A 12,987-nucleotide genomic window follows, 5' to 3' on the forward strand; every position below is an offset into this window, starting at 1 on the left:
TTCAGAGGAATGGAGGCTGAGTGTTAATGGGATCCAAATGCTGATTGTGATGGTAGACATTTATAGATATGAATAAAATCTATTAGGCTTTACACTCAGTGAATGAGGTATATCTGGTGAAAGTGTGTCAAATAAACTGGTTGAAACAAATAGAAATGATGATAGTTATAATGGAAAAATAGAGAATGTGGTTGTAAACCATTGGTATACTATAAGTCTTTGAAATGCGTGGGTTATAATGTGCTCTTAATTCTTATGTACATTTTATTTTGCAAAGTGTAACCTGTCTTGTTTAGAAAGTTTTTATAGGTAGTCTGTGGTAAAAGTAAATGCACGAGTTTGTACACTAACTACAGTGGTGTGGAATGTGCACACGTGATGGAGAGGGTGCTCACAAGGTAGACTGCATTCTCTTAGTATTTTCTTGTGCTGTCCATCACTGTTCCAGTCTCTGGTTTACTTGTGAGAGGCAAGGATGAAAATAAGTGCAGAGCACTGTCAACTAACCACATTGTGCTCCTGCAGTCAGACGTGATACCGGGAGCTTCTGGGAGGAGCTAATCGCAGCATTGGAAACTTCTATCTCTGTCTTACTCCTGTATACATGTATGTTCAAGCACGGACACACTGTAACTAAAATACTGCCGTGTACTTGGAATAGGAGGTGTGTGGATTCAGCTCACTATCACAGTGCCAGCTTTGACTTACTTACAATAGAACAATCTAGTACAGATCTGAGAGCCATCATTACAATACAGTTATCTAGAAACAGAATTTTAAGTTTTAAGTATCTAAACCAATTTAAAATTTTTAAATATTTTAATTGTATTATAGTAGTTGTTCTATTGGCTGGTAACACTTGCCTTTATGCATCTGTGCTTTGGATTTTTGAATGGGGAGAGATTTCTGTACAAACATTTCACGCAATATTTTTGCAGGGACATTTAGTCGGTCTGGATGAGCCAGCTTCCGGAGCTGGGCAAGAAGCTTTGCTTAAACAAGAGCACGCAAAAGTCACTCGACTCCAGAGGCAAGCAGAAGAGTTCCTCAATGCAGTCTTTTATAGAAAAGGTTGGTTTCAGTGGCAAACGACACAGCGTCTGCTTGTCATATATTAATCTCCTTAATTTTATTGTCATTTTAAGTTACTCTTTAAATATTTCCGTATTCCTTTATCACATTAAATTTGGTAACGTTAAGACAACCCATTGTCCATTTAATTCTAAACTGGGGATGAGGTTTAGTTAAATAGTTCAGAAATTTATTGTGAAACTTTGCAGTTGATTAGATAAATTTTAGAATATAAAATGCTACTTATAATTATAAAAATTAAATCCTTAATAACTATAAAACCAGCTCAGTAAATTGAAAATATGACCTGAAATTTTATTTGAAGTGAAAATGTAGTTGATCTTACAATCGTAAATATTTTTGTAAGCACTTATTTCTTTAAAATATATTTATTTTTATTTTATATGTGTGCGTATTTTGCTTGCATGTATGTCTGCACCATGTATCAGACCCACTGCAACTGGAATGAGGCTGGTTGTGAGCTGTCATACGGATGCTGGGGACATCCGCCCATTGTCATGCTCTCATTTCACTGAAATGTGAAAAACTTATTTCATGGAAAACTATACACTAAAATAAACTCTCTTGCTTACATTTTGTGTAGAATTTAATAGGATTTCCAACACATCATTCTCCTTAAAGAAGCTTGTTTTACATTGGTTTCAAAAAGCAGAAAGAGGTCTCTAGCAGTCTTGATCAACCGGTGGTTCTCAAACCAAACCACATGCAGCCAAGGACAGTTATGAATGTGGTCTCACACAAAATTGTAAACATAGCTTAGGGCATTATGCTATTTTTTCATATGTTTGCAATTAATGTGATACATTGTAATGCCAAAAAGAAGCATACATCTTGAGGCTTGGGGATTCTTTTTAGAGACAGTTAATTCTTCTGTTTTCATTTAATTTTACATGTGAATGTGTACGTATGCACGTGCCATGTGTGCATAGTGCTCTTGAGAGTTAGACAGGGATTGGATAATCTGGACGTGTGGGGTTAGAGATGTTTGTGAGCTGCTGTGTGTATTCTGGAAAATCCCAGCCCCTGCAAGAACAAATACTCTTAATCATTGAGCTGACTTTCCACCTCTCTTCCCCCTCCTTCCTTTGTTGTTGTTGTTGTTGTTGTTGTTGTTGTTGTTGTTGTTGTTCTTCCCCATCCCCACCCCCACCCTGACTCCCACACAGGTCTCACTATGTACCTCTGGCTGTCTTGGAACTCACAAAGATTCTGCCTCCCAAGTGCTGGGATTAAAGGCAGGCATCGCTATACCCCTCTTCAATTCTTATCCATATAACCTCTCTATGATCTTGTTTTAATTAGTGAAGAGCCTGTCTGTCTGTCTGTCTCATCTATCCATCTATCCAGCCACCCACCTACCTGACTTTCTTTGTTTGTGGTTTGAGATGGGTCTTGCTTTGTAGCACTGGGTAACCTAGATTTACAGGAGATCCTCCTCCCTCTGCTTCCCAAATGTTAATAAATTCTTCCTGAATGAATTTCTGTTCCTTAATTATATATTCCCCTCTCCTGCTAAGGTAGAGGCGATTATAAGTTCTAAAAACATTTTCTACAAGGTAGACATAGTAGTACACATGTGTGATCCATGCAGTTGGGAAGTAGGGATGGGCCATTCTTGAGTTTTAGGCCACCTGGAACTAAAAGGAAGTAAAGGAGTCATTTATACTGCTGGTTATTGGTCTACCTAACCCTGGGCAGATTCAAAGAGCCCATCTCTTGCACTGCACCACACTTCCAGTGCCTTTATACCACTCATTCCCAAGATGCCCTTGTTTCCTCTCAAGGTTGAAAGGGCATCAGAAGTGAAATAAGATTCTAATGTTTGGTTACTGTTGGACACCAGCCGTCATGCTTAGTGTGATCAGTGTTTCTAGAACATTAACAAGGTGAGATGTCCTGTAAACTTAATGGTATTCCTTAACCAAGTTTGTTGTTTGGAGGAAAACACATGCTTTTGTATTTTTATTGTTTTTTTTCTATTAGATCCCCAGGAAAATCAAATTTCTAAGTGTGCCAGCATTTCCCTTTAATACTCATCGGCACGCTGACTTGTATCCCCCAGATGAGTCTTTCAGACTTACTTTATCAGCATAAGTGCCCCGAGTTTTAAAAAATAATTTCATGAGTTTTGTGAATATTTGATTGTTTTAATAAAGGATTTTACATTGCTAGGTGTGGCATCACACTTCTCTCATCTCAGCAGCCCATCCCTTAGTTCCTGCCAGCCTCGTCTGCACAATGACTTCCATGCCAGTGAAGTCTGCGTAGTGGAGACCCTGTCTGACAAAACTGGTGGGGGGGGTTGACATTTAAGGTGTAAAGTAGCAGCTTATTATCCATGTTTACAGTTGTTCTCCACCAGAATGTATACAGACAATGTCCTTGGTTTGTTTGTTGTTTTCGTAACCTTTTAAACTAAAGCTAGGAAGCCTTCTCCCAGTGTACATTTTCTACCTATTCTTTGGTTAGGGGTATTAATGGTTAATCGCAGCCGGTTCTCATGTTCTGCCCTACTTAGTTCTGTGCCTTTGTCCAAGAAGAATAACCTGTGTTACAGTTCTTCACATGCTCTTGTGTTCATAATGTTCACAGTAGGAATTCTTACCTTAAAATTGACTGTAGGATTTCAAGAGATAAGATTTGTATGCAACTTGAGTTTGTATATTGGTTGTACACTGGTGTAAGGTGCTCAGAAAAAGGAACCGTTGCTTTGGAATTGAAAGTTCTTTCTCTTTGCTTTATATCTTAATATTGTTACTTTATAGGTGTTTCATTAATCTTGATGAAAATATCTCTGAAGTAGACATTTGTGTGCTGTGATGTCGAAAGCAGTCAGTATCCAGGGAGATGAGCTGACGTTTTTCAGAAGAGAGTAGTCTGTATAACTGAGGTTAGCTTTCTCTGTCCTAAATGCTAAACAGTGTGAAAGTGTTTGAGGTTTCACATTTTGGAATCTTTGTGTGGACTTCACCAGTTAAGGACCCTAATCTGAGAATCCAAAATTCCAACATTTTTGAGTCTTATGTCAACACTTGAAAGATTAGAATCTCAGAGCACTTTGTGTTTCAGATTTTCACGTTTGGCACACTTAGTCTTTAATTCCAGTACTGGGATTTTGTTTGTCCAAGGGTTGTAAATTGTGTATTTTAAACAATTATGTGGAGTTTGGTACAACTAAGTAGGAATATACATGTTGTAAAAACAGACTTTGCGATTGGACCTATGTAACAAGTTCCAAGAAGGGCACTATGCTTCTCTCAGACATAATCACACTCTTTCTCAGCCTGGTTTGCTACCTGTGTTAAAGGTGGGGTAATTCTGCCAGGAGTGGTAGCCTTTAATCCCAGAAAAGCAGGAGAATAATGTTCCAGGCTAGGCTGGTCCACATTAGGTAGCTTCAGGGTACCCAGGGCTAAATAGAGGGAAATGGGGCAAGGGACTCTCTCAAAGAAAGATTTATGTAATAATTTTTTAAAATAGTATTTGCATTTTATATATACCACTGGCTGTGCTTTAATTGTTGGGTTGGCTGGGGGTGTTTTGTTTTGTTTTGTTTTGTTTTGTATTTATTTTTTCCTTTCCTTTCTTTTTGAGACAGGGGCTTTGTCACTATGTAGACCACCCTGGCCTCCAGTTTTCAGAGAACTGCTCGCCTCTGCCTGAATACTGGGATAAAAGGTTACGCCACCACATTCTGCTATGGTGTGCTGTGCAGTGCTGTGCTGTAGCAGTTACTTGTTTTCCTGTAGATTCTCTCCCAACAGCATCTTATAATGATTGCTTTTACTTGACCCAGTTAGTGTTTCCCTCTCATGATTACAGAATTTTTAAAGTAAACAAGCAATGAATGCATCCAAGAAACTCTTAGAAGGTAGAGAATTTTACATGGCAGCAACGGCAGTCATGCACGTTCAATATTTTCTCTCATGATTGTGTATTCATTCAGTAAAGAAACAAGATACAGTACTGGTTATCGTAAGATCCTTTACTCATCACAAAGCTCTCTAATAGTTATTAACACAGACTCATAAATTACTATGTCTTGCTATAGATTTTGAAATTTTCAAATCTTTATTACACATTTTGCTTTCCACGATGTAAAAATCATACCATTAATATATTAAAGTTTTACATATTCTTTCATATGGAGATATGTTATGTAGGGGAAGTAGGTCTTTCTATAACTGTAAAGTCAATAACTATTAATAAGAAAATTCAGAAACCAGGTATGATGGCATATGCCTTTAATTCTGTGTGGTATAATAAGTAGGCAGATCACTGAGTTCCAAACCAGCTTGGTCTACATAATGAGTTACAGGCCAACCAAGGCTAAACAGTAAAACTCTTTCAAAAAATAAAAGATTACCGGGGCTGGGGATTTAGCTCAGTGGTAGAGCGCTTACCTAGGAAGCACAAGGCTCTGGGTTCGGTCCCCAGCTCCGAAAAAGAGAACCAAAAAAAAATAAATAAATAAAAATAAAAGATTACCAACGTAGGGGCTGGAGGGAGGGCTTAGCAGGTAAGAGCGCTTGCTGCTTTTGGTAGAGGACATGTGCTTAGATCTTGGCACATACACAGCCACTCACAGCTACTTGTAACTCTAGTTCCAGGAGACTTGGCCTTCTCTGACCTACACAGGCATCAGGCATGGGTAGTAGTTTATATTTGTTGTGTTAATTTATATTAGTGTACACTTAACACACACAGAAGCAGGTACTCACACACATCAAATGAGTGTCAGAAAGGCTGCCTACATGGCTAGGTAGGGAAGAGTGCCTTTGCTGTTGAGCCTGACAACCCAGGTTGGACTCCAGGACTCTCATGGTGGAGAAAATTGACTCCTACAAATTGCCCGCCAACCTCCAAAGTTAACATGACACCAGTGTGATCGCCTGCGTGCGCACGTGCATATACATACAAACACACACACGCACGCAAGAAAATTGGGTGGATAAAAATATTTTAAAAGGCACTCTATGGCTCAAATTTTATTAAAATGTGATAAAACATTGCAATTGGTTGTACAAATGGAATCTTTCTCTTTATTAAATATCTTTTTTTCACAAACTGTTTGCAACACTGAGTCTGTATTTATGGAGGAAATATAGGGTTACATTTCCAAATTATTATGAACATTTATTTGCTTTTTCTAGCTAATTTTAACAAATAAGGAAATTAAAGACTTTTGAGAACTCTTGTTCTCTTGGAGAGAGGTCAGGAGTAGAGTTATAAAGAAGTTTTATTAGTAATTACCTGTACAAATTTAGGTCACATTTCTCTTGTTTTCAAGGCATTAGTTGGTAATTGGTTTGATTGTTGTATTTATTACTCAAATAAACTGAACAAACACTTTACACCAGAGAAGATTAGGGATACTGGAATCAGCAGATGCAGTCTCTATGTAATTATGGGAATGTGAAGATAACAGGTTTACATAGATCTTTTCCCTTTCATCCTTACCCAATTTGAACTTGACGATCCTTTCCAGTTCTGAGAGAGTCAATGGTTTCCTGTGTTCTTTGTTTTGAATGAGCATCGTCCAGATGTTGATTGCTTAGGTGTTCATTTCATTACTCCTAGCTGTTCTCTAAAGGTTGGCAGGTTATACTTGAAGAACTCATGGAAAATATGTGGTCTTCAGCTTTAGAAATGTGGTGTTTAAATTCCTACTTAGGAGTTCTGAAACTGATTCACAGAGCAGTAGTAGTTGACACCATAGCTCAAGGCCTTCCTCAAGCTGCTCAATCTGGAATTCTGGGACAGTACCCAGCAATCTGTCATTACATGCATCTTGACATTAAATACTGGATTCTAAAGTTAACTGTCTTTCATGTCTTGTTATTCCTTTACTCATTAACAAGAAGTAAATTAAGCAGTCATAAATTCAGTAACCCCTCACTTGTAGAATGTTGAGATAGTTAAGGGAAAACCAAGGGAAAAGTTGACGTTCTCTACACATAACTACAGTAACTGTTTGCTAAGAGAAGGCTTAGGTGTTTCCATATCAGGTAAGTGATTTTTTCCAGAAAATACCATTTGATATCCCCTTATTTAATTTTGTAATCTTAGCAGGTAAATTGTTAAGAAATACACGAACATTTTATTTTTAGCATCTACAATTGCTTTTCGATTAAGACTATAAATCAAATGAGGAATACAGTTGTTAGGATACTGGATTTTTAAGGAAAGCTAAATTTTATGTTTTCTTGAAAGCTGTCTTTTTTTCTTTTCCTTAGTTTATTGTCCCACTTTAAAAGTTAATAAATCTTTGTTTACAGACAGCCCCTGGGTCTCCGACCCCAATATTCCCTTAGTGGCCCGTGAGATCATGCAGCGAATGATCCAACAATTTGCTGCTGAATATACCTCAAAAAATAGCTCTACTCAGGACCCCAGCCAGCCCAATAGCACAAAGAACCAAAGCCTGCCGAAAGCATCTCCAGTCACCACCTCTCCCACGGCTGCAACTCCTCAGAACCCCGTGCTCAGCAAACTGCTCATGGCTGACCAAGACTCACCTCTGGACCTTACTGTCAGAAAGTCTCAGTCAGAACCTAGCGAACAAGGTATGGTTTGATGTCATGGTCTTCTCCACCCAATCAGAAGACTTTAATTTGGGGAGGAAGAGTATTACAAATAGGGCACCACCAACAAGAATAGGATAGAAAACAATGTGATTCTATCTGGTCATGATTGTATGCTCCTGTGTGTCCCAACTTTGTGGCTGAGGCAGGGGATCACCTGGGGTCAAGACCAACCTGGGCAGTGTAGTGAGACCTATCTTTTAAAAGTAAAAACATCTTTCTTAAAACTGTTCTGACTATTCAGTGATAGAGAAGTGCATTAGTACATGACAATTGTGATGGATACACCAGACAGGAAAGTTAAGGAATTATTACTAAACTTAACACTAGCTGAGGGCAATATAAAATAATATATCAGATTCTTAAAACTGTAAAAAGGCGAGTTTCTCCATTTCTCCTCAGTGTTCTACGGTTAATTAGCACCTAACTAAGAAACACTCTTTGCATGTGTATTATAATTTCAAAGAGTTAGGCTGGGCAGAGTGATGCACACCTGTAATCCCAGCATTTGGGAGGTGCAGGCAGGCAGATCTCTGTGGGGTTAAGACCAGCCTGCTCTACTAAGTCAACAAGGATTACATAATGAGACCTATGCTTAAAAATAAGTAATATTATAAATAAAAGACAATATTGTTTAGGTTGTTAGGTGTAATATATACGTCTACTAAATTAAGGAAATAACTTGAAGACATTTCCAAGTGTTATTGAGGATCCAAGTCAGTGGAAACATTAAGAGGCTGTGAGTTTTGTTCAGGTGTTTCTTGAGTCTCTGAAGTGTATATTAAATAGATTAAGGCTCTGCTGCTTTGTGATCTCACGAAGTGTTGTTAGCATTTTTTTGCAACTGAGGCTCTTTTAGACTTCTACAAGTGATTGTAATTGGTGGTATCTTAGGGAAAGACTTTATTTATTGTCTTCAAAACTTAAGCAGAAGCTATATGCTATGTATGGATTTATTAGCAAGAAATAAATTTTAATGAAAGAAAGAATTTTTTAAAAATAATTTCTTCAGAAGAACCTTTTTCTTATTTCAAGTAATATATGAAGATGTCTCCGTGTATGAAGATGTATTTGAGAATCCCTTCTCCCTTTTCCCATCCTGGAGAACTCATGGCCTTCTCTCTGTTGACTCTGACAGTGGACCTTTGGTTACTGTATTTACAAAGTTGTTTCTTTTCTTGTTTTGTTCGTTTGTTTGATTTTTTGTTTCTTTGTGTAGCCCAGGCTGGAATTCTCGGCATGAACCACTGCTCAACACTTTCTGATTTATTGAGGATTTTTGTTGTTGTTGTTGTTGTTGTTGTTGTTATTGTTTTTACTACGAAATGGCATTTTCATTAAAAATCTTTTGGCTGTAGATGCTGTATCAACAGAAGCTTCAGATTTATAAAAGAGCAGCCATGTGTGTGTATAGTGCTGGCAGGGGAGGGTAGTTCATAGGGACTGTCCTAGGCTAGAAATAGGCTAAGCACTTACTTTTTAGCTCTCCGGTTGGGTATTAGATATCTAATAGGTTGCTGCTTGGTTCTTTAAACAACAATTAGGTTTATAAAGGTTTTAATGACTTCTAAAAACAAAACTTTTTATGAAGCTCGGCTTCTAATTTTAGAAGTTTAGTTGCATATTTACTTGTAACAACTTGAAATGGGGAATTGCAGTCAGATGCACATTGTATTAGATTCTGTCCAGGATTTATGTTTGGCATAGACACTAAGGCCTTCCTGCTCCCCAGTTAGAAATCAAATCAGAAGCTCTTGAGTCATCTTTCCTGACTCTATAGAATGGAAGCTTTGAAAATCGTCAAGGATAGCTGTGTCTACAAAGGGATATTAACTTTGAAAAAAAGGAAATCTTTAATTTTACACATTAATAACACAAATTTGTGATCTATCTCATTTTTAGGCTATACTTCCATGCTTTCATAATAATACTAAGAGATTTTCCACTAAATTGGAACACCATTTTTAAGATTTTTTTTAAAAAACCTTTTTCTTAAACAAAATTTAAAATTGAAATTTGAATTTTCAGAACCTTAAAAGTATACATATTTTTTATATCAAAAGAATAGTTAAAATATACACAGATTATTCATCCTTCAGATTATCTTGTATATACATGAAATATAATCAGATCATTTAAAAACAATTTTTTTCTGATTATAAATTTACCACATTGAACTTTTGTGTGCTTTGGAGTTAGAAATAGATAGATTTTTGGGAATTTGTTTTTTGCATGTTTTAAAAAGTATATTCATACATTTGAATAAAGGATTAGGAAATGAAGTATAATAATTCTAGTACAGAACCCATTGGTTCAATATATCTTAGCATCTTTTATAATGTTTTACCTTTTGTCCTGTTGACAAGAAATTTTGCCCCGAGAAATACATGTATATTACATGTATAGCATTGCAATATGCTATGCTAAATTTACGTTTCTTTGGGAAAAATCTACTTTGATTATTTTGAATCTAATTCTTCAATATGATAAATATTGCTTAGGCTTATTTCCTAATTTTTAGTATATCCGGCTCACATTTGTGTCAGTTCTTAAGTCCTCAGGTATTTCTTTGTGTCTCTGCAGACGGTGTACTTGATTTATCTACTAAGAAAAGTCCATGTGCTAGCAGCACTTCCCTGAGCCATTCTCCAGGCTGCTCCAGTACTCAAGGGAACGGGTAAGGGAAAACATTGATAGACTTCCACAGTTGATATAGATGATCCATCAAAGGCCAGTCAGCCAATTTCCTTGAGTATCATAAAAGCTTACCATTCAGACTAACAGTGTTGCAGGTGAGTTGTTCATGAAATGGCTCAGTCTGTCAGTGAAGGAGAAGTGTATTTTTGCAGTCTAAAATTGGCTAACATAAATCAATTCTGTCAGTTTAACACATGTAGTAAAATTCCCGAGTACCACAAGAACACATCTTGGGGCTTCGTCAGTGTTTGAGAGTGTGGAGCCTATGCTACAGTGAATGTACAAGTGGAGACCTTATCTGTGTTCAAATTGTTGAATGGAAAGTGGGCTCTAGTGTTCTGTTTGTGTCCCTAGTAAGGTATGTGTTGTGTGTGTTTATTTTTGTGTTTGTTTGGGTTTAGGTTTTGGTTTTATTGGCTGTCAATCTGAACTGCAGTTTTAATTCCATGGCAGTTCAGAAAATATAATTGTGGGTTTTTTGTTTTTAATATAATATTGTGGGTAGATGAATAACTATTTTATGATGTCAAACATTATATACTCAGTTTGATAACTCTTAACCCCATAGTGAATTCTGTGACCAGTTACTTTATAGTGTAAGAATTACCTAATTCTCATGACATGTATCTAGTAACCATTTTGATAAAGCAGATATCAATAAATATTTAGGTACCATACTAGAAACTTGCAAACATCATATAGATATGAAAAATTATTTTGAGTTTAAATTCGTTAATAGTGTATTCCTTTAACTTTCTAAGACTTTGATATGGGAGGTTTTTAAACACTAAAGGAATAAACGGGCACTAAGTGGACTAATTCTTTCCACCCTAATCTTAATTATCTTCAAATTGAAGGATTCTTCTATTGACTCCTTTAAAAAAAAATTCCCTTTATTTTCTCCTAAATCCCATTGTTTTTCTCCCTTTCCACACTATTCAGTCTAAAATCATTAACCTGTTTCTCATAGTTTAATATAAGCTCTTCTCAGAATTTCACTGTGTATATATTAAATATAAGCCAGCGTGATTCCCTTTTGATATCAGAAACATTTGATCTTTCTAAGAACATGCTTAGTGGAAGCCCAAGTACTATTTATATAAATGAATCCCTTGTTTAAGCTTCACCTTAAACCTGGCTGCCAGATCATGTTCTGTATTGTTTAACTGCCGTGCTCCTTTCTCTGAGTGGGAATTGTTTTCTACTTGGTTTTGTTTTATGGAAGATAAATTCATTTAGCAGTACTGCCCGCCTTTCAGTTGAGTATTCAGTGTTACTGTGTTAATGGTGCCAATAGTCTCTGTAAAATCTGGGGGAATATAGTTTGCTTATCATTTACTTCTGTAAAATTACACTTTTGGGCCTGACTGATAGAATTATTCCTCTTGGGAATGTTTTGCCAGCTACCAATCTTAAGGTCAATAACCTTTCCCTATTATAAAAATTAAAACTTTATGGATTAGGGGCTGGGGAGATGTCTCAGCTGCTGAAGAGCCTGCCACACATGCATGAAGACCTGAGTTTGGATCCCCATCACCCAAAGGTGGCAGGGCTCCCAACTGTGTAATCCCATAGTGGGTGGGAGAGGGCAGAGACAGAAGGATCCCTGGTGGTATTGGTCACCCTGCCTATCAAATCTTTGAACTCCAGGTTCAGTAAGAAAAAAGTCTCCCCCACACACCAGGAAGAAAAAGAAAGGACAGAATGACCAAGGAAGGAAGACATCTGACAGACACTGTACCCAAAGCAACAGCAGAATCTTAGGAGTGACTTTATAAGTAACTGACTTCACTATTTTCAAACACACAAGTATATGGTATTTTAAGGGGAAAGATACTTCTTAAAGAAGATTGCTACCAAGTTATTTATACTTCTGGTTATATTGACTCTGAGTATAACTTAACAAGATTTGGGGGAAAATAAAAATTTACTTGAGGAATTGTGGTATTTGTGTCTCTGCCTACAACCAATAGGGTTTTAATGAAGAAGTGTGGTAAGTTACAGTGCAAGCCGTCTTGCTTCCTCTTTGATTTCTTCCCCTTTCTTGGGATTGGTTGCCATACATAAGCTTTTCCCAAGCAGTACAAGAAATGTCATTGTAATTGTTGAATTTTTAAAGATAAACATTAACTTGTTTGTGGATTAAATGAGCCATCATCCATGGGTGTCACCAGTGTGAGTGCTGCCAGCTTCTTAGATAGTTGTTCTGAATGTTGAATGCATTGCACTAAAATAAATAATCTGGCTTACTCTTTTATTACTGTGCTTGTTTAGTGGTAACGTCACATTGGTAAACAATTCTGTGTAGATAATGGAGACACTAATGATTACTTTGTAATTAATGGTTAAGGTGCTATTTTCAAACAGTTGCGCGAAACTTTTTCTCCGAAAATTTGTGAACCCAACCAGAGACTGCCAACAGGTTTAATTTTTCTTTGCCCCCCCAAAAAAAAACAAAAAAAACCCCAAAAAAACCAAAAAACCAAAAAAAACTCGTGGCTTTTTTTGTTTATTTGTTTTGTTTTGATTTTTCCTTTTTTTCCTTTTTTTCTTTTTGTGATCAAGTTTTTAAACTAACTGCTGAGACCATGTGTTTTTTTTTAACTTTAGAGAA

The 12,987-nt window shown here is 36.8% G+C and overlaps 1 protein-coding gene across 10 annotated transcripts in view; it reads left to right on the forward strand.

Moving 5' to 3' along the window:
- The window catches only part of Lcor (ligand dependent nuclear receptor corepressor), a 107,021-nt gene that overhangs the window by 58,287 nt on the left and 35,747 nt on the right, over positions 1 to 12,987 (forward strand). For 8 of the 10 annotated variants that reach the window (NM_001401972.1, XM_039085693.2, XM_039085706.2 and 5 more), the window contains 3 exons: positions 939 to 1,071; positions 7,371 to 7,658; positions 10,260 to 10,353. The exons of 1 other annotated variant lie outside the window; for it this stretch is intronic. In NM_001401972.1, coding sequence (NP_001388901.1) covers positions 7,421 to 7,658; positions 10,260 to 10,353 — 332 coding nt within the window. In that variant the 5' untranslated portion in view covers positions 939 to 1,071; positions 7,371 to 7,420. Of the gene's footprint in view, positions 1 to 938; positions 1,072 to 7,370; positions 7,659 to 10,259; positions 10,354 to 12,987 lie in introns of those variants that run through there. One more of the 10 variants, XM_039085725.2, reaches the window with a different exon arrangement.

The sequence above is a fragment of the Rattus norvegicus genome, chromosome 1 (genome assembly GCF_036323735.1).
Source record: "Rattus norvegicus strain BN/NHsdMcwi chromosome 1, GRCr8, whole genome shotgun sequence".
Classification (NCBI taxonomy): Eukaryota; Metazoa; Chordata; class Mammalia; order Rodentia; family Muridae; genus Rattus; species Rattus norvegicus.